The 22,115-nt window shown below is 37.7% G+C and overlaps 1 protein-coding gene across 1 annotated transcript in view; it reads left to right on the top strand.

The window, feature by feature from the left end:
• WDR36 (WD repeat domain 36) overlaps positions 1-22,115 on the top strand; it is a 41,906-nt gene that overhangs the window by 5,935 nt on the left and 13,856 nt on the right. Inside the window, exons 4-15 of the mRNA XM_006755296.2 lie at positions 1,173-1,290; positions 3,010-3,142; positions 5,033-5,087; positions 7,455-7,587; positions 7,846-8,021; positions 8,353-8,473; positions 8,841-8,906; positions 10,318-10,404; positions 11,512-11,657; positions 19,061-19,175; positions 19,662-19,827; positions 20,068-20,176. Coding sequence (XP_006755359.1) covers positions 1,173-1,290; positions 3,010-3,142; positions 5,033-5,087; positions 7,455-7,587; positions 7,846-8,021; positions 8,353-8,473; positions 8,841-8,906; positions 10,318-10,404; positions 11,512-11,657; positions 19,061-19,175; positions 19,662-19,827; positions 20,068-20,176 — 1,425 coding nt within the window. The remainder of the gene's footprint in view (positions 1-1,172; positions 1,291-3,009; positions 3,143-5,032; positions 5,088-7,454; positions 7,588-7,845; positions 8,022-8,352; positions 8,474-8,840; positions 8,907-10,317; positions 10,405-11,511; positions 11,658-19,060; positions 19,176-19,661; positions 19,828-20,067; positions 20,177-22,115) is intronic.

Genomic DNA, 22,115 nt, shown 5'->3' with positions numbered 1-22,115 from the left:
CTCTCATCGAATCCTAACAGCTCACTGAGTTTCAGGGTCTCATAGGGAATGCACTGGGCTGCTTCCAGCAGAGAGTGAGCTGAAATGGAAGGCCCGGAGCTCTACTTCCAAGAGTCTCATGGGCACATCCCTAATGATGCTCTCCTGGCTCCCAGCACTGGCTTCCCTCTGGCACCCGGGACGCGGGCTTCCCTCCAGCCGCTGGCTGACACCTGGGACCCGGGCTTCCCTCCGGCCACTGGGCAGGCACCAAGGACCCGGGCTTCCCTCTGGCTGCTGGCAGGCACCCGGGACCTGGGCTTCCCTCACAGCCCCTCTTCATCCGGAAGGTCATCCGGTCTAATTAGCATATTAAGCTTTTATTATTATAGATTAGGTGTGCAAAGGCATCAAAGACTATTACCTAGAAAACTGTCACCACCACTAGGTCCAATGAGATAAAAAGAAATAGTGTTACTGGAGCCTGGTGAGAACTGTAACCATAGTTATTGAACACAATACTTCTTCCCTAAAACAAAGCTATGGGAAAGAAATACCCTATATCTCTCTCCTTTTCTCATATCTGGAAGCCAGCTTTTTTTTATTGATTTTTTTTTTTTTTTTTTTTTTTACAGAGAGGGAGGGAGAGGGATAGAGAGTTAGAAACATCGATGAGAGAGAAACATCGATCAGCTGCCTCCTGTACACACCCTATTGGGGATGTGCCTGCAACCAAGGTACATGCCCTTGACCGGAATCGAACCTGGGACCTTTGAGTCCGCAGGCCGGTGCTCAATCCACTGCGCCAAACCGGTAGGGCTGGAAGCCAGCTTTTGATGGAGTCTGTGGAGGTCAGCCTTCTAGAATATATCACTTTTCTAGGATGCATGGAGTTGTGCTGGTTGGATTAAATGAGGGACCCCAGCTGTGTGTGTGCCTCCTTCCTGAGCTCACTTGAGAAGCTCAGCCTCTCAGATCTCATTTCTGTTTCCAGTCCATGTTTCCTTATTATTGAACTGGCTAGAGAGCAGTTGAAAATACCTGATTCCTTGCTATTTGTTAATCTAGCATGGATAGTCCGAAGTTAGATCATGTTTCTTAACATGATTAACATGTTGTGTTTTCTTGTTAATATGAATAATATTGCATGATGAATGAATAATATGAAATTCTTTTGAACTTTGACATTGTAGGTAGTACATACCTTTAAGGGTCATAAGGCAGAAATCCATCTTTTGCAACCCTTTGGGGATCATGTTATCTCTGTTGATACTGACAGCATTCTTATTATTTGGCACATATACTCAGAAGGTAAGAATTAACCAATTTATTGCTTTATCTTGGGATGGCATGTTTAGAGATAGAATTGAAAAAAAATCTATACCAGATTTCATATATAAGCAGTAAAAAAATTTTAACAAAGAATTTGTAACATGTATAGGGAAAAGCGTTCTAAGTAAAAACTGGATAAGCAATTTTAGTCAGCTAGTTGAGCTCTTTGTAACCTGCTTAATGTGTTTACTAGTATATATTATATAGACTAATACATTTTCTATTGCAGCTCTCCAAGTTTTTAGTGACATGTTATATTCTCTGTGGAATGAATTTTGATATATGTTTATACCTGTTAATTCTTGGTTTGTATTTTCAACTTTTAGTAACAGTAAACTTGAAGATCCTATAATCCAGTGGTTGGCAAACTGCGGCTCGCGAGCCACATGTGGCTCTTTGGCCCCTTGAGCGTGGTTCTTCCACAAAATACCGACTTCTGCACATGGGCCACGAAGTTTCAATCACACTGTATGTGCGCACCCGCACGTGGTATTTTGTGGAAGAGCCACACTCAAGGGGCCAAAGAGCCGCATGTGGCTCGTGAGCCACAGTTTGCAGACCATTGCTATAGTCTGAAGGAAAATGTACATCCTTTTTCTAAGGAAAAGTTAATGTTCTTTAACAGTGATATTCTTACACAGTGGCACTGAGCTATGTTTATGGGACTATATTATCTTCAAAGATTAGGCATTCATCACCAAATATCCCCAGCTTTCCTCAGTAAAACACTGTGGGTCTCTTATGAAATAAAGCTGTTTTAAAATCTGCTTACATTTTTATCTTATATTACCTCCAAAAGTAGTCCCTGTGCAGATGGATATTAAAAGGCCTTTTATAAAGTTTGAGAATCTGATTCTTACAGTCCTACTGGCTTTCCGTAGATGCTGATGCCCAGGTTTTTATTATTGTTAGAGCAGCACATTTCTTCAGGGAGTTGTTTGTAATGACTTTTAAATAAAACTTAAATCAGATAACGGTGAGAATCTTTTAAAAATAGTATTTAAAGTAAACTTGGTATAATTTTTACTTGTATCTATGCTTCTTAGACTGGGATACACATACCCATGGGAGTGTGTAGCAGTGTGCCAGGTAGTATGTGAACTAATGATTAAGTGAAAAGTACCTTCTTGGATACTCAAACTTATTGGAAAATTTAGTAAAAAATTGTCTTAATTATGGATGATCCATGTATGAAGTAGAAAACAAAATTTATACATAGGAATTTTAAACATGTATAACATTTCAAAACTGTCATAGGTTCTTCTGTGGAAATATGTGAGGGACATGTTCTTAATTTCACTGAGGTTTGCCTCTTACTTATTACATCTTTGAGGTAGTTGGCCCTTCATTTCCTGGAAGAGCTCAGAGCACTTCACGTGGAACATTCAGTATTGATTATAAAAATATTAAGGCTTATTTATTCCTATTGTCATTTTCTTTAAGTTCTTATTTTTCATTTCTATAAACCAATTTAGCAGTGAGAGACATTTTTAGTAATTCTGATATTGGAACTTTTAGAAAATTTTTGACATTTTAAATTATATTTACAGATTGCCCCCATCACGTTTATTTAATTTCTTACAGAATGTTTATAAGTTTGTAACTTATTTTAAGTGATGAATATATGGGTATATGAAAACATTTTGAACTGATTTATAAAAAATAATTACATGTTATTCATAACTTTTGCTTTTGTAGAAGAATATCTGCAGTTGACTTTTGATAAATCGGTATTTAAAATTTCTGCAATTTTGCATCCAAGTACCTACTTGAATAAAATACTTCTTGGCAGTGAACAAGGAAGCCTGCAGTTGTGGAATGTGAAATCCAAGTGAGCACTTTATTTAGAATATAGTATTGGTGGCTCCTACCTTATCTATTCCTACCTAATGGGTACTTAAGTCTCTCAATTCTCTCTGCCTTTATATGTTTACTTGGAGGGCTTTCAATAAATGTACATATTTTTGGAATTGTTACTTATGGCATCACATACATGAAAGTTTGGCATGTAGTCATGGCACATGGTAGGCAGCTTCATATATGCCCATTGAAAAGTATATACTAATGGCCCTAGTCATTGTAAAAAAAAAAAAAAAAAAAAAATTCCTGTAACTATAGAGAAGGCTCTAGTAAAGTAACATAAGTCCAGAAAATAATAATAAGATTGTCACTGGGCAGCTTCTAGTAATTTAGTGGTAGCATTTAAGAGTGGTTTCAGGCTAGCCGAAGCTGGTTTGGCTCAGTGGATAGAGCGTCGGCCTGCGGACTGAAAGGTCCCAGGTTCGATTCCGGTCAAGGGCATGTACCTGGGTTGCGGGCACATCCCCAGTGGGAGATGTGCAGGAGGCAGCTGGTCGATGTCTCTCTCTCATCGATGTTTCTAAGTCTCGCTCTCTCTCCCTTCCTCTCTGTAAAAAATCAATAAAATATATTTTAAAAAAAAAAGAGAGTGGTTTCAGGCTAAAAGCACTCTTATCATCCATCACAAACATGATAGACATCTACTATAATATTATTGGTATAGCTGGAGGGGCTAGATAAATGATTTTGAGTACCTCTACCTATTATTTGAAGATTTATCCAGGGAAAAACGTGGCAGCTCAGGCTTCTTTACATAGTATTTAAAAAGCAAACAAAAACATGACCTCAAGTTCTGGATGGGTAGCTTAGTTGTTTAGAGTGTTGTCACAATATGCCATGGTTATGAGTTCGATCCCTGTCAGGGCACCTATAAGAATCAACCAGTGAATGCATAAGTGAAATAACAAATTGATTCCTCCCTCCCTTCCTCCCTCCCTTCCTTCCTTCCTTCCTCTCCTTTTCTCTCTCACTCCCTCCCTCCCTCTCTCCCTTTCTCTCTCCCCTTCCTCCCCTCCCTCCCTTCCCCTCCTTCCCTTATTTTATCTCTCTAAAATCAATAATGTGTGTGTGTGTATGTGTATGACCATCTAAATTATCCTTCCCAAAGCCCTTATCCATTCAAAAGAGAAAATAAGATAAAGGTTTTTTTTATAGTTTTTTTTAATATGTTTTTATTCATTTCAGAGAAAGGAAGGGAGAGGGAGATAGAAACATCATTGATAAAAGAGAATCATAAATTGGCTACCTCCTGCATACCCCCTTCCGGGGATCTAGCCCACATCCCAGGCATTGCCCTGACCAGGAATTGAACCACAACCTCCTGGTTCATGGGTTGCTGCTCAACCACTGAGCAACGATTATAACTCTGTTTGCTCCATGGGCTTAGTTATTTATGGCTTGATTCTGAAATTTAGAGCAGCTGTTGTTATGTTTCTAGAAAAATTGCAGTGAAAAATGAGATTTGCCTATATTCTAAGATTGTTTTCTATATAGCCTCTAGTATAAAGCAGTTTTTACTCATGTATTTTTTTTTCTATTTAATTTTTTAAAGAGTTGGAATAGTATAGTAGTTATTAGCAGCTTGGGATTTGGAATTGATCTCTCTGGTTTCTGTCAATTATTAGCTACGGGATCTTAATTTTTTCACATGTTTAAGTTTCTTGGTTTCTTTATCTGGAAAGTGGTATAAGTTTATCTCATGGGATTGTTTTGAGTATTAAATGAGTTAATATGTATTTTTAGAATAGTGTGGGGCAGAGTAAGAACCTAATAATTATCACTTGCTCTTTTAATTTTTAATGTGTAGTTGATTTTGTTTTCCTCCCAGAAAAATAGCTTTCAACTGTTTTTCTTCTTGTAGTAAACTTCTATATACATTTCCGGGATGGAAAGTTGGAGTGACGGCTCTTCAGCAGGTTAGTATTTTTTTTTTTTTCAAAAAAGAAATGAATTTAGTAGCTGTATCTGTATCTTTCAATTTCAGGATTTGATTATATTTTTAGACCTAGACACAAAATAATATATAGACTAGTTTATCTTTATAAATATGCTCAAAATATTGTTTTGGAAATGTAATTGAAAACAGATAATAAAACTTTTGCCTATAAACTTTGTGGAAACTGTTTTGCCTGAAATTAGGTTCTTAACTAGTGGTTGCTGTGGAACTATGTTTACCAATCATTCTGCAAGCATGTAGTCTAGTGCCTTGTACGTAATTGAGATGAGTTGTTCATTGTGGGTCACACAGACATTTGTCAGGTTAAGATTTGTAGCTTGAAATAATTGGGGCCCAAATACTAATACTTTTTTCTGGGCTCTTCCAGAAATAACTATGTTTTGAGTATAGACATGTCTGAATGAATGGAATTATTTCTGCAGAGAATTTTATATGTATACTGGTAGCCCTGCTCACGAATCCGTGCGCCAGTAGGTCGCTGCTGCCCTCTTGTAGCTCTCCGCCTGCTGCCCCACTCTCCTGTAGCTCTCCGCCTGCTGCCCCACTCTCCTGTAGCTCTCCGCCTGCTGCCACGCTCTCCTGTATTTCTCCGCCTCCCTCTTGCTTGCTGCCCTACCCTGTCCTGTCGCTCTCTGCCACCCGCTTATAGCCAGTAGGTCACTGCCTCCCTCCTGTAGCTCCTCCCGCCCCTCTCCCCCCTACACCCCTCATAGCTTGCTACCCTCCCCCTTCCTGTAGCTCTCTGCAGCCTGCTTGTACCTTGCTGGCCCACCCTCCTGCTGATCCGTGATCTGGTTGTGACGCACTTGGTCGTTACCCCTCGGGGTGTAGTGTCTAATTAGCATATTCCTCTCATTATATAGGATTGGACACAACATGCTGCCATATACCCTTGTCTTTCTCAATATCTGTTGTTTATACCTGTCTAATTCATATGCATTTCTTCATTCTTTCTTACTGTCAACCTTGCTCTGTTTTTGCCTACCCAGAAAATCCAAAAGATATCAGATGATTGGGTCCCTTGAAGGCAAGGGATATACTTGTTTTAGTATCCATAGTATCTACACAGGGTGTTATGAATAGTGGTCATATGATAGCAAATTAATAAAATGTTGAGCTGGATTCCATTTTATATTGGTAGTAGAGGCCCAGTGCACGAAATTTATGCACTCAGGCGGGGGGGAGGCAGAGGGGGCGGGTGCCTCTCAGCCCAGCCTGCACCCTCTTGCAGTCCGGGAGCTCCTGGGGGAGGTCCAACTGATGGCTTAGGCCCCATCCCCCTGGGGAGCGGGCCTAAGTCATCAGACATCCTTAGCACTGCCTTGGAGACAGGAGAGGCTCCTGCCACTGCCGCCAGCCATTGGCCCAACTCAGGGCTTCTGGTTGAGTGGCACTCCCCCTGTAGGAGCATACTGATTACCAGGGGGCAGCTTCTGCTTTGATCACCTGCCCCCTGGTGGTCAGTGTGCATCATAGCAACTGGTCGTTCTGCTGTTTAGTTGATTTGCATATTAGCCTTTTATTATATAGGATTGGGCATTGCTCCTCTGTGTTAAAATAGAGAAACTTATAGAGCCTGTGTGTAAGATCATTATATAAAATGAAGATTATAATCATAGGCGATTATAGCTGAAACAGACTAAGTTGAAAACTTTTTTGCCTTTTAACATATTTTATAGGTTTTTCCTGTTTTCCTTGAGTAAACAACTCTTCCCTTCCTTTGTAGTTGGCCTTTTTTAAAAAAAATATATTTTATTGATTTTTTTGCAGAGAGGAAGGGAGAGGGATAGAAAGTTAGAAACATTGATGAGAGAGAAACATCAATTGGCTGCCTCCTGCACACCCCCCACTGGGGATGTGCCGGCAGCCAAGGTACATGCCCTTGACCGGAATTGAACCTGGGACCATTCAGTCCACAGGCCAACGCTCTATCCACTGAGCCAAACCTGTTAGGGCTGTAGTTGGCCGTTTATGTTGTCATGCATTGGCCTTTTATGTTCCCGTGCATATGGCAAGCCTTTATGTTTTCTAAGAATTGTCTTATTTTTCTTTTAAAACTAATCAATGATTTATAGTGCTTTCAGACATGAACTTCTGTTTCTGTTATGACTGTTTTCTTATCAAGTCAGCCATGTTTTGGGAAAGGGGAGGTGATGATAACTACCAAATTTGAAGGTGAGAAATCACTTGGGGAGAAAATTATTCTTAAATACTTTTGTGCTAAATAACATGATTTCTTTTGATAACATGTAAATAAGGAAGCATATAATCAGGATTATTAAAGCTGTTTGAAAATATTTTAAAAGTTGAATATTTTAATTTTTAGGCACCAGCTGTGGATGTTGTTGCTGTTGGTCTTATGTCGGGTCAGGTTATCATTCATAACATTAAGTTTGATGAAACATTAATGAAGTTTCGTCAAGACTGGGGACCTATTACTTCTATTTCATTTCGCACAGGTAACTCTTAATTATTGCTATGACTTAAGAACACTTAAAGTGCATTCATTACTCTTAAACTCACAGAAATTTTCTTAATAGATGTTTTTATAATTTAGCAGAAAAGAATGAAATACTGGAGTATAAAGAGTCAAAGGAACATTGATAGGTTCTTGGTGTATAGTCTTTTCTCACTTTATGGATTAAAAGGGTAGAAAGAAAAGTTAATTGATAATTTATGGTGCATGTTTTTGTTAATGTATTTTATTTTAATAACAGATGGTCATCCAATAATGGCAGCCGGAAGCCCATGTGGCCATATTGGACTCTGGGATCTTGAAGACAAAAAATTTATCAATCAAATGAGAAATGCACATTCTACAGCAATTGCCGGATTGACATTTCTCCATAGGGAGCCACTTCTTGTCACAAATGGCGCTGACAATGCTCTTAGGGTATTATGATTATTGTTGTTGTCATCTTCCTGGCTCATCTCTCCTACTCTTCAGGTTATTACAAGTCTGCTTTAATATTTTAGCCTGAAACCTAGAAGGTGGAAGGAATGTGGAATAAGATACTGGTAGAGATGAAACAAAAACACAGTAGGTTACATTGATTACTATGAAGTGAGAACGCATTATAGTTTATCGCTCCCCTAACCCTCCACTGCAGGGTCAGCAGCCTGGCCAGCACTACCTAGAGCCAGTTGATTTATGTCAAAGATGATTTGGCTGCTTGCAGATAACTTACATTGTGGATGAACCTTACCATTTTATTTCTTGGCAGGTATGGATATTTGATGGTCCCACCGGTGAAGGCCGGCTTTTGAGATTCAGAATGGGACATAGTGCTCCTCTTACCAAAATTAGATATTATGGACAAAATGGACAACAGATTCTTAGTGCAAGTGAGTTTCTGTGCATACTTGATTCCAGCAAGTATTGAGAACAGGGTGCTTAATCTTTATTAAGTTTGGTATTTGCATATTTTAAAAGTCAAATGTCTCTGATTTACTCGGAAATGTGGGGAAAGGGTAAAAGGAAGTGAAGAAGAATGAGTTAACTGAATATTCAGGAAACATTGTAGATGATAATTATCTTCATTTGGAATGTCATTCTGTTTACTAATTCTGAGACAATGGTAATGTTTCATTCTATTCTTTGTTCTTAATAAGTGCACAATTGAATACTGTAATTAAGGATGTAAAATCTGTGATTTAGATGGTCCATGGTTTTGATGAAGCTTGATTAGGCATTTTCTATATATGTCAACAGGTCAAGATGGAACTCTTCAGTCATTTTCCACAATACATGAAAAATTTAACAAGAGCTTGGGACATGGTAGGTCATTTGCAAGGTAGAAAAAAAAACTGTTGGTCACAAAAGAAACATTTTAAGATTCTATGAGATGACCAGAAGAGGTTTTATTGATACATTTCTCTTAATAAAATTAAAAAACCCTTGTATAAAGGGCAGTAGTAGATTCCTAAGGTTAGTGTTGCTATAGAAGTGGTTGAGGTGCTGCTGTAAGATTATTGAAGAATTAAACATCTTTGGTGTAAAAACGTATGGCTGCTACCCCAAAGACCTTGATGCTCTAGCTTGAGCCATCTGTAAAGAATAGAATTTTAAAGATGGAAAGGAGCTTAGAGGAAGCATCCAAGTATCCCATCTTTTTGTAAATAGGGCACATTATGTTCTCTGTCCCTTACAAGGGTTCCCCAGCATTTGAAAGATTTTGTTTGCTAAACAAAAATGTTTCCCAGTTTTAGTCATAATTACTCTTCTTTGTAAGCTAATGTCCTGGCTCTTCATGCATGTATATACTTACAGATGAATTTCAGGATGATTTAAAAATCAATATCCAAAATGATTTCTCTTAAATTGAAGAAATTTGATATCCTTAAGAATCTTCACATCTAGCAATATGGTATCTCCTCATCCAAGTCATCTTTTCATTTCCTGAGTGAATTTTTTTTTTAAATATATTTTATTGATTTTTTACAGAGAGGAAGGGAGAGAGATAGAGAGCCAGAAACATCAATGAGAGAGAAACATCGATCAGCTGCCTCCTGCACATCCCCTACTGGGGATGTGCCCGCAACCCAGGTACATGCCCTTGACCGGAATCGAACCTGGGACCTTTCAGTCCACAGGTCGACGCTCTATCCACTGAGCCAAACCAGTTTCGGCCTGAGTGAATTTTTTTTAGTTTTCCTCTTGTTGTCCTACATAGTTAAGATCACTCAGTGGTATTTTACATATCTTAATATGGTTTTCTAATATTATTTTGCTAACACGAATGGGATCTTTGTTGCAGTTAGAAATATCATGTAATACAAAAATATATAACATTTATATTATAATGATATTAAATATTGCTGCATTGTAGGGAACTTCCTGATCTTTTTTATTTGTATTGGTTCGGTATCTGATCCAGTGAAACTATTATTACTTTTAATAATTATTTGGCTGTTTCTCTTAATTGACATGACTGTATCACCATTTACCTGCAAAAAAATATATTTTTACCATCTTTTATAAATTATTTATATATCATAGTTTAACTTTTCATGGCATCACTTAGCTAAACTTGACAAGCAATTTAATGATAGTGGTAATAACATCTTTATTTTGCTTCTGACTTAAATGAGAGTATCTTCACTTTATAGTTATGTGACAGTGAATAACTTTTATGTACATTTCATTAAGAAGGATTCATAGCTATATTCCCTTCTCCCCCCAACCCTAGGATTAATAAATAAAAAAAGAGTCAAACGTAAAGGACTTCAAAATACCCTGTCAGTGAGACTTCCGCCCATCACAAAGTTTGCAGCTGGTAAGTAACTTCTTACTGTGGTTTGAGAAGTTCTGCTTTGTCATTTATTTCCTACTGTACATTTCTTATCTTTTTCTATTTTAATAGATGTTTTTGCAAATATTAATAAGCATCTGGAAGGTAACCCAAGTGCGTGCTAATCTTGTGTGAAGACTGAAAAAGAGTTATTTATAATTTGAACTTGTTATCTATTAATTCCAGGCTTTGCTCATTTCTAAGAGCTATTAATAAACTATTTGATATATCACTTTGTAGCCCTTTTTATTCTGTCATATGCCTAATATAATGAAATTCACTAGTATAAAAAGGCAAGATCTGAGGACATAGCGCTCTGACGAACTTAAAGATCTGAGTACATTGAGATCTTAATATAAACTATCTCATTTGAGCAGTGCTTCATTCAAAGAAGTAATCTGAAGAAAAATGCATAGGTAATGGGATTATTGATTGAAAACTATCAGAGAAAAACTATATAAGTACCATTTTTACTTCAAGGTTATTTTAACAACCTGATGACCAATATTTTTTTAAAACTTTAATTTTGATCATCCTCCTTTCTGGTTTTTATCTTAGAACCAAGTGACATTTCTAAAACATCTGAATCATGTCACTCATCTTAAAAATCTTTCAGTGGCCCCTTATTACCTTTAGGGTGAATCTCCATTCTTTACATGGCTTTTAAGACACTTGGCCATGTGGCCCCAGTTGCCTTGCCTCCTCTCACCTCTCAAGAAAATGCTTCACTTATTTGCTGTTCTTAATTTTGTTCAGGTTACTCTTGGACCTGTGCGTACCCTTCTACCTCATCCTCCCAGTTAATTTTTCCTTGTTTTACTGCTTCTTTCATGGAGCCATCTATTGTTCTTCCCAAATTTCCTTGCAAACTTCCTGAGTGCTCTTATAAGTCACAATCATACTTTACTGTAATTTCTGCTGATCAGAATCTCTTATTGGAGTACAAGCTCATAACTATCAGGAATTACGTGTTTATAATTGTGTCTTTAATGTCTAATGATAACATGGAAGATTAGACGCTTAATAAATGATAGGTGAAGAAATGAATGGGGGAATGAAAGCAACTGGTTTATGGTTTTAATTATGTTTTAGAGGAAGCTCGTGAAAGTGACTGGGATGGTATTATTGCTTGCCATCAGGGTAAGCTATCTTGCTCAACCTGGAACTATCAAAGATCTACAATAGGCTCTTACTTTCTCAAGCCAAAAGAGCTGAAGAAAGATGACATTACTGCAACAGTAAGTGAGCTTGTTTTAAGAGTATTTCCCCCCATAAAACCATCTTGTAATCTTGTTATACTCAACTTCATTGATGATAATATTGGTTGAAAGAACATAAGCATTTTCAAATTAGTCCCTAATAGTATTAAGTTTTCCAGCTTACAGAGAATTACTTTAGGTTTAAGTTAAGCTTTGCTTAATCAAATGTAGTATGTTGGTTACTTACATTTTGTTACTCATATAGGATTACTCAGAATACCCTTTGAAGATTATTTCAGCATTAATTAATACACACACACACACATGCGCACACACACACAAATATACGTTTTAATATGTTTTATTGATTTTAAAGAGAGAGGAAGTGGGAGAGAGAGGGAGAGAGAGAGAAAAAAGCATCAATGTGAGAGAAACATAGTTGGGTTGTCTCCATATCTGCCCCATCAGGGATGGAACTAGTAACCCTTTGGTGCACGGGATAAAGCTCCATCCAACTGAGCCATATCAGCCAGAGCTATTCATATATTTCTTCACCTGAATTATGTTGAGTGTACAGTATTGTATTCAATAAATATGAATTTGAAGGTTTCTTCCCCTCTTTATTTTCATCCTTCCTTCCTTCCTTGATTTCTTTTACTATATGAGTAGGATTTAGGTAAATCTTTAGTGAGTAATAGGTGTAGAAGTTATTTAAATCCTTTATTTCTTGTTTTTTCATGTATGTGTATTGTGATAAATGCCTTTTAGAGGAATTCTGATTGAGTACAGTCTAAGCATATTTAAATACAGGCTTTACATTTAAATGCCAGTGTTTATTTGTGAGTTCTTACTCCTCTTTGAAATTTTATTTTTGTTTTCTTTTGTTAATATGTGAATTTTCTGTTAGGTTGAGATTTAAGATATAGAGAAAGATGTCAGGTTTGGTTTGCAGAAATATTGCCTCTGCTTTTTCTTAAACAGTTTAATTGAGATATAATTCACTCATTTAAAGTATATAATTAACTCAGTGGTTTTAAGTATATTGATAGAATTGGTGCAGTCATCACAAAGATTTTATCAATCTAATTTTAGAACATTCCCATCATCTCAAAATGAAATCCTATACTTATAAGCAACCATCTGTATTCTCTCACTTTTTCCCTTTCCCATCTCCCTAACCTAGACAATCACAAATTACTTTTTATCCCTATACTGTACTAGATGCCTGATGCATGAAATTCGTGCAAGTGTAGGCCTTCCTTCTCCAGGCTGCTGGCATCGGCTTCCCTCTGGCACTCAGGACCCTGGCTTCCCTCACAGCCCCGGCTTCGTCCGGAAGGTCATTCAGTCTAATTAGCATATTACGCCTTTATTATTATAGACTAGGGGCCTGGTACACGAAATTCGTGCATTGGGTGCGTGGTGGGGGGGTTCCCTCAGTCCAGCCTGACCCCTCTCACATACTGGGAACTCTCAGGGGATATCCTACTGATGGCTTAGGCCCACTCCCTGCTCCCCTTGGGGATCGGGCCTAAGCCACAGTCTGGCCTCCCTTTGTGGGATGCGGCCGGGCTGATCAGGGCAAGGCGCCAGCCCCATCCCCCCGCTGCTGCAGCCACTGCCAATCACCGCAGCCACCAAGGTGTTTTCATTAACACGGACTCCAGTCCCTTCACCATGAAAAAATGACAACGGGGCAGCGGGGACCTGCAGTGGCAGCGGGGGGCACCGCGATCGCGCGTTCTCCGCCCCTGCCCCTGCAGGATGCCTCTAGCTGAGGCATCCGGCCCGGGCAGCGGGGACCCGCAGCTGCAGCGGCCCTGCGATCGTGGGCTCCGCTTTGGGCCCAAGCAAGGGACCCCTAGCTCCTGGGACTGCCAGCTTCGACCGTGCCCAGCTCCCATCGCTGGCTCCACCCCTACTTCCTGCTATCACTGGCCAGGGCGGAAAAGGCACCTGATTCTCCGATCATGGCAATTTGCATATAGCCCTGATTAGCCAATGAAAAGGGTAGCGTTGTACGCCAATTACCATTTTTCTCTTTTATTAGTGTAGATAGACTAGAGGCCCCATGCACAAGGTCCCTCATCCTGGCCTGCAGGGATCAGGCCTAAAACTCCTCTCCCACATCACCTGAGGGCTCCCGGATTGCAAAAGGATGGTTCATGGGTCACACACCCCAAAGTCGGGCTTGTTCCTCTCTGGTTCTGGGTGCGTGACCCAAGAACTGCAGCTGCCACATTGAGCGTCTGCCACCTGGTGGTCAGTGTGCGTCATAGCTACCAGCCTATAAATAGCTTAGGTTTTTAGGCTATCTAATAAAGAGGGAATATGCAAATTGACCATCACACTGTCACAAAGATGGCGGTGCCCAGTCCCTTAAGCCCTGCAGGAGTCCCCCAGTCCTTTTAGCCCTGCTGGGGGTGCAGCAGGTGCACAGTGCAGTCGGACCCGCCCTCAGCCCCCTAACTGCCCAGGGCCGGCCTGAGGCACAGGCAAGCCTCAGATGGCCAGGCTGAGAAACCCCCTACTAATGCATGAATTTTCATGCACCGGGCCTCTAGTATACAGTGGGGCCTTGGCTTACGAGTTTAATTCGTTCCGTGATGGAGCTCATAATTCAAATTACTCATATGTCAAATTACTGACGTTCACTGCACCAGCTAGCGGTGGGATATCTGAAGCTGGCTCATAACCCGAATTTTAGCTTGCAACTTAAAGCAAAAAATCGGCCAAGAGACGGCTCATATCTTGAAAAACTCGTTAGTCGGGACACTCGTAAGTCAAGGCCCCACTGTCTATAGATTTGCCTATTCTGGCCATCTACACTAATAAAAGACAAACATGCAAATTGACTGTATCTTCACTATGCCTTAAGCCATGCCCACCCGGCAATCAGAGCGACTATATGCAAATTAACCCAACCAAGACAGCAGCCATGGAGCTGGAGCAAGCAGGAGGCTTGATTGCCCCAGTGATGGAGGAAGCCAAGCTTCCCACCTGTCACAGCCGGCTCTGAGCTCCACTCAAGGCAACAAAGTTTCAATTATAGGAGATAAATAAATCCCAGATACCTGCTTTCAGCCAGCCGTGACCACGGAGCTGGAGCAAGCAGGAGGCTTGGGTTTCCCCTGGCGATGGAGGAAGCCAATCTTCCCGTCCACCCTGGCTGGCTCTGAGCTCCCTCAAGGCTACAAAGTTTCAATTATAGAAGGTAAATAAATCCCAGAATAAAAAGAAAAAGAAAAAAAGGAGAGGCTGGGAGCTTCCGTCACCAGGGGGCTTGGCCAGCCTGAAAACGGCCCTCAGCCCCTCACCCAGACTGGCCAGGCACCCCAGTGGGGACCTCCCACCCTAAAGGGGGGGTGGCCAGCCTGAAAATAGCCATCAGCCCATCACCAAGGTTAGCCAAACCTCCATGGGATGAGGGTCCCCACTGGGGGGAGCTTGACCAGCCTGCAAACAGCCATCAGCCCCTCACCCAGGCTAGCCAAACCTCCATGGGGTGAGGGTCCCCAGTGGGGAGGGCTTGATCAGCCTGCAAACACCCATTAGCCCCTCACCCAGGCTGGCAGGCACCCACCAGCTGGCCCCCACCCATGCAACAGGCCTCTATCCTGTATAATAAAAGGACAATGTGCAAATTGACCCTAACAGCAGAACGACTGGGAATGACTGGTCACTATGACACACACCCGATCCCCCCAGGGAGAGGGCCTAAGCCAGCAGCTGGATATCTTCCAAGGAGTCCCAGACTGCAAGAGGGCATAGGCCGGGCTGAGGGATCCTCCCGAGTGCACAAATTTTTGTGCACCGGGCCTCTAGTTTCATATAAAGGGAATCATGCAATATATGATCTTTGTGATTGGCTTCTTTTACTTAGTGTAATGTTTTCAAGGTGCATCCATGTTGTAGCTTGTATCAAAACTGTATACCTTTTATTGCTGAATAATACTCCATTTTGTGTATAAACCTCATTTTGGTTAGCCATTGGTCAGTTAATTGATGGACATTTGTGTTGTTCCTACTTTTTGGCTATAAGTACTGCTTATGAACATTGGTGTACAGATTTTTATGTGGACATGTGTTTTATTTCTCTGCATTTATATCTAAGAAGAATGATTAAGTCTTAATATAACTCTAACATTTTTGAGGAACTGTCAACCAGTTTTTTAAAAAAGCTGCATTTCTATTTCAGCTCCACATCTTTTTCTAAATGATATGAAATGACCTGAGAAAGTAATCAGTCTGTTGCTGTGCTAAATAAAAAATAGATAATTAGGAAATCTATGTAGTGTTTGTTTGCATTCATATCATTTCTCCCTCTTTTTTCATGTTTTTTTCCTTTTATGAAGAGAATTTTTGTAATGGAAATCACAAATGGGTTTTGTTTATGCTTTGATTCTATAAAGGTAAACACTAAATTTAAATAAAAAAAAAAACCTGTTTATGAAAAAAAAAACCCCTGCATTTCTAACCAGCAATGTATAGAGGTTCCAATTTCTATACATCCTAGCCTTACTACTTACTGTCTGTTCGTTTGATTATTGCCATCCTAGTGAGTATCTCATTGTGGTTTTAATTTGCATTTCCCCAATGACTTAATTATGGTGAACATTTTTCATGTGCTTATTGGCTGTTTGTGTATTTTCTTTGGAGAAATGTTTATTAAATCCTTTGCCCATTGTTTAATGGAATCATTTATCTTTTTATTATTGAGTTTTAATAGCTCTTTATATAATCCAGTTACAAGTACCTTATTAGATACATGATTTGCAGATATTTTCTCCCATTCTATGGGCCATCATTTTGTTTTCTTGTTGGTATCATTTTCTGCCTAAGATTTTTTAATTTTAGTGAAGTCTAACCTATTTTTTTATATATATACTGCTTGTGGTTTTAGAAAAATCATTGCTTAACCCAAGGCCATGGAGATTTACCCCCGTGATTACTTCTAAGAGTTTCATAGTTTTAGCTGTTACTTTTGATCTATAATCATTTCTGAGTTAATACTGATATCTAGTTGTTCAGCATCATTTGTTCAGAATATTATTCTTTTTTTTTTCATGTTTATGGTTCTGCATTTCTAAGAATATTATTCTTTTACCATTGAATGATCTTGGCACCCTTGCCCAAAATCATTTAACATTACGTGAGGGTTTACTTCTGGACTCTCAGTTCTCTTTTATTGTTCTATATGTCCATCTTTATGCCAGTACCAAACTGTCTTGATTATGGTACCTTTTACCTTTGTAGTAAGTTTTGAATTCAGGAAGATTGAATCTTCCAAGTTTATTCTCCTGCTGTCCTCCACCCCACAAGATGGTTTTGGCTATTCTGGTCCCTTGCATTTCCATATGAGTTTTAGGATGAGCTTGTCCGTATCTGCAAAGGAAGCAGCTAGGATTTTGAAAATACTTATTAAAAATTTAACTCCACATTTGATCCTATTTTGTGCAAGTTTATTTGTAAGTATGTATGCTCTATTAACCATAGCACAAAAATCCAATCTTAAGATTTTATACTATTTTCTAAACAATAGAGATTCTGTCTTAAGTGTCTTAAGTTTACCTGCTCAATTTTGAGTAGCGGTTGTGATAGTAGTGGTAATGATAATTACAGTTAATGGGTTTTTCTGTGCTTGCTTTGTTCTAGTGTCTCTGCCTAGCACATATTATTGTATATTATTCTCACAACAATCCTATGATATGGTCTATTGTTAGCCTCTTCTTATTGACAATAAAACTGAGGCTTAATATAATGAGTAACATGCCTAAGGTCAGTAAAGCTAGTAAATGGAAGAGCTGGGATTTGAACCTAGGACTATTCAATTTAGAACCTGTGTTCTTAACTCACAGCCTATAATGATGACTCATAGATCACTGAGTATATGAATATTAAGTGTATGTATATAATTAGTCATATGTTTGGCAAACTCAGCTACCTGGAACAAAATCAGTAACCAGTAAGTAATAAACAGAAGTATTTATTAGCCCATGCACTAAAGTACAGTTTGTTACTCAAAGGTAACCCTCTCAGTTTACTCATTTTGCTTTGTTTATGCTGCCTTTGATAAGAGATTAGCGTGAATAAATAAGAAAAGGAGATTACAGAAGCAGGCCCACTAACAACAGTAAATTTTATTAAAATGAATACAAGTTCACCCAGGCTGGTGTGGCTCAGTTGGTTGGACATCATCCTATGCACCAAAAGATTCAGTTCCATTCCTGGTCAGGGCACATGCCTATGTTGTGGGCTCAGTTCCCCAGTAGCTGATCTATATTTTGCTCTCCCATGGATATTTCTCTATTTTTCTCCCTCTCCTTTCCTCTCAGAATCAATTAAAATAAGTAAATACAAATTATAAAAAGTATAGCAAGCACATTGAGGTCCTTTGCTACTTGTAGATTATAGCCTCATATCTCCATTAGTTCCTGATATTATAACTACAACATAGTGTAAACATTTATGAGTTTTTCAAAGTAGGTAAGATTATGTTTATGTTCTGTTTAGAAGGAGAGAATGCTTTTTTAAAGATTAGTTCATAATATATATTTTTATGGAATAAGCTTTTTCTAGAAAAATAATGTAAGTGGGACATACTTATGTAAATGCTATGTAAGTATGTCTTGACTTGGGTCATAGTGTATCTGAGTCATAGCCTGTAATAAATTTTTTATTTTAGGTTTTAGAAGTTTATTTCTTTAGGCATAAATTTAGCAGTATTTTCAATTCTTCCTTGGGTGGGTAATATCTGACTGACACACAGTGGCAATCAGGGATTTCTCTGGTCACAACCCAATATAGAACCAGTCTCATGTTTTTAACATAGAAAAAAAGATACCTCATCAATACAGTATTGACTGACACTTTTAAAAAAGTATTAAGATATGAGTTTATTTTAGAGAAACTGCTTATAAACTAATGTTTTCTATGTAATGCCTTGTGTATTCTCATGTATTCTCTTCCTAATATGTCATAATGAAAATATTTTGAGCTTTTTTATTGGACATTCTAATGGTAGGTTTTTTGTTTTGTGTAGCTGTAGAAGCAATTAAAAAGTAAGGTAAGATAAAGACAAATTCGGGAATGCTTTGACTTTAGCACTGTGGTGAATAAATTAAAAATTGAAGGCCAGCTGATAACACAATTATTCTGACTTTATAAATTTCAACTGAGTTTCCTTGGCTATGTTTTATGGTCTTGGATAATAATTTCTTCATACTCCTTAGAGAAAGGAGATAGAATCAAGCAGATATGTCTTAGATATCCAAATATAGGAATGTTTAAGAAAATTAATGAACTAATTAATAATGCCATGCTTTATTTTAAAAAAGAATAAGGTAATTAGTGGATTAAAAAAACACTATGGAAGCTAAAGTACAATAAAAATGTTATTTAATTGCTTTGTCACTTGTGTTTAATTTTTTTTCCCCCCTAAGGCAGTGGATATAACTTCTTGTGGAAACTTTGCTGTAATTGGTCTCTCATCAGGAACTGTAGATGTATATAACATGCAGTCTGGTATACATCGAGGAAGGTTTGGTGAGGATCAAGGTATTGCATGTTTTTCTTTTTCTTATTTAAAAAATAATATAGATAGGTATGAGGCTAATAACTCATTGGCATGTATTAAATTCTTAACTGCCAGCCATTTTGCTACAGTTATGGATGGGCTATTGTCAACTCTATATGACAGATACTGCCATTACATCTTATAGCCACCATGTTGAAATACTCAGAGAATTAAGTCACAGATGTTAAAGGAAAGTAGATAATATACAAATTAAAATTTTTGTTTTCTTCTTGCTTTGAGCAGAAAGTCTTTTTTTTGAAACCTTTGTATATTAATCTGATTGACTTTATTTTTACTCAAGCAATATAATAATCTCCCTACTCCCTAAAATTCAGAGTAATATTAAAATTTTAGTGAAGGTAAATAGTGGAACTTAGTTATTTAAATAAGGGAATCACTCTTTGGGCAGTATTCAGAGAGGCAACATCAATTCTTATTCTTTTTTTCTTTTAACATATGCTTTAAAGCTCATAAAGGGTCTGTTAGAGGTGTTGCAGTGGATGGATTAAACCAGTTGACAATTACGACTGGTAGTGAAGGATTACTCAAGTTTTGGAACTTTAAAAACAAAATTTTAATCCATTCTATGAGCCTTGATTCATCTCCAAATATGATGCTGCTACACAGAGACAGGTAAAATTTCTCTTTTAATGATAATGAATTTTCCTCTTGATGTTTTTGGTAAAAAGTTCTTAATTTAAATAAAGTACATAATTTATCAAGTGGGGAAAAAATCCAATTTTTAATATAAAAAGAACAGCATTTTGCTTATTCTCCAAAGGTACACTTGATTTAAAAAATTAAAATGCCTGTGAGATTTTAGTTCAAGTTTTGTTTGTTTGTTTATTAAAACTGATGCATTTATCTTGCTAGTGGCATTCTGGGACTCGCCTTGGATGACTTCTCCATTAGTGTTCTGGACATAGAAACTAGAAAGACTGTCAGAGAGTTTTCTGGACACCAAGGCCAAATAAATGACATGGTAAAACAAACCAGATGTTTAAACAAAATTTGACTCATTTCTGCTTCTGTTTAGGTTAAAAAGTGTTCAAATAATTGAAACCGTTTTCCTTGAATAGCATTAAACTACTCATCATACTAGTAGATTTTTTAAGGAAAATGCAGAATTAAAGTTAAATATTTCTCAGGGAGTTAATGCCATCAGATTAAAAAATATATATCACAGAGTTTATCTTTTTCTCTTAGACTGTAAACAGGACCAAAATATACTCTAGAGGTTGAATGATCTATGGAAACATAAATATATCATTTCTGACTTAATATTAAACTAGGCTGAAGGAACTTATTTCTGATTTTCTACATGCATAAAAAATTAATACTAAAAGACTTGGAATATCTGGTACCTGGTGTGTGCTAGTTTTGTTTTATTTCTAGAGTTTGTATAGCTTAATTCCAAAAGAGTTTAACTGGTAATGTGATTTAGCTTACTATTATTATATTCTTACGGTGGGATGTATGATATGATAAGCACTCTGGTTTAAAAGTTGTTTGTAGAGGACCATATTAAGTTTATATTGTCATTTTTCATCAATTGCAGATTCCTTGATTTATTTGAAAAGAGAAAAAAATAAAATCCTAGCTACTGAATGCTAGTTCCAACAGCTACTTTTACTTATTCATTCTCATACCAAAAATCAGAATTTGCAATGCTTACCCATTTCCTTAAAAATAAGGAGAAATGGTGTTGATCTGGAGATTGGAGATTGGTAGAACTACTCATCAACAGAATTTGTTGTGACAGTATCTATAGAAATGAGGGTGGGAGTGGGGTAATTTATGATGAAATAGCATTTTTTAAAACATCTGTCAGTGCCAACAATCTTCCTGTTTTTTGTTCTTTGTCTCCTTTTCACATTTTGCAACTTATGTTTCTGTAGTTTCTACTACTCCGTATTAAATTACTCCTCTTTTTTTTTTTAATATATTTTATTGATTTTTCACAGAGAGGAAGGGAGAGAGATAGAGAGTTAGAAACATCGATGAGAGAGAAACATCGATCAGCTGCCTCCTGCACATCTCCCACTGGGGATGTGCCCGCAACCCAGGTACATGCCCTTGACCGGAATCGAACCTGGGACCTTTCAGTCCACAGGCCGACGCTCTATCCACTGAGCCAAACCGGTTTCGGCAAATTACTCCTCTTAAATTAAATCTATACGATTTATTTATCAGATCATTTTCCCATCCTTTAATAGCTTGTTCTATTCTGTAAATTGATCTCTCTGTACCTTAAGTTTTGAGTTTCCACGATATTACTGCAGCCCTGATGAACAAATTAGAGTTCACTTAATCCAAATATCATGTGCTAATATGGATAGTCATGATCCCTTTGATGTGCTTAGACTTCTGGATGAATACAATCTACTGCCATTATAAACCCTAAAGTTTTTCCTTTTGGGCCTTCTTCCACATCCTACGTGATTTAAGCCTCAAAATACTTGCTACAGGCAAGGAGAGAGCTATTATTATTCATTTTTAATGATAGAAAAGCTATACCTTCTTTATAAGTAGTTTATCGTTTAAATTTATTTTGAAACTCTTATTGCAGATTTAAATTATATTTTGGAAATCAAACATGATTAGTGAAGAAGATTTTTAACTAAAACTACAAGTAAAAGTATAATGACTTATTTTAGTAACTTTAATATTTTAAGATAATATGCATTCAAAACTAGGTTTATTCTTAGAAAGCTAGTCTAATATATAGACTGTTTAAGAAAATGTAGTTTCTGTTGCTTTCACAGATACGTTTAATCAAATTAGGTAACAAAATATTTCTACTAGTAATTGGATGCTCTCAGAACAGCAGCTTTATATTAAAAATAATTTGTAGTTAAACACAATTTGTTAATTGTCTATAAATATAGGAGATAAAGATTTAATTTTTAGTGTGAATTTCA

This window comes from Myotis davidii, unplaced genomic scaffold (genome assembly GCF_000327345.1).
Source record: "Myotis davidii unplaced genomic scaffold, ASM32734v1 scaffold130, whole genome shotgun sequence".
Taxonomy (NCBI): domain Eukaryota; kingdom Metazoa; phylum Chordata; class Mammalia; order Chiroptera; family Vespertilionidae; genus Myotis; species Myotis davidii.
The sequence above is the reverse complement of the archived record's forward strand: the minus strand, read 5'-3'. Positions and strand labels throughout refer to the sequence as shown.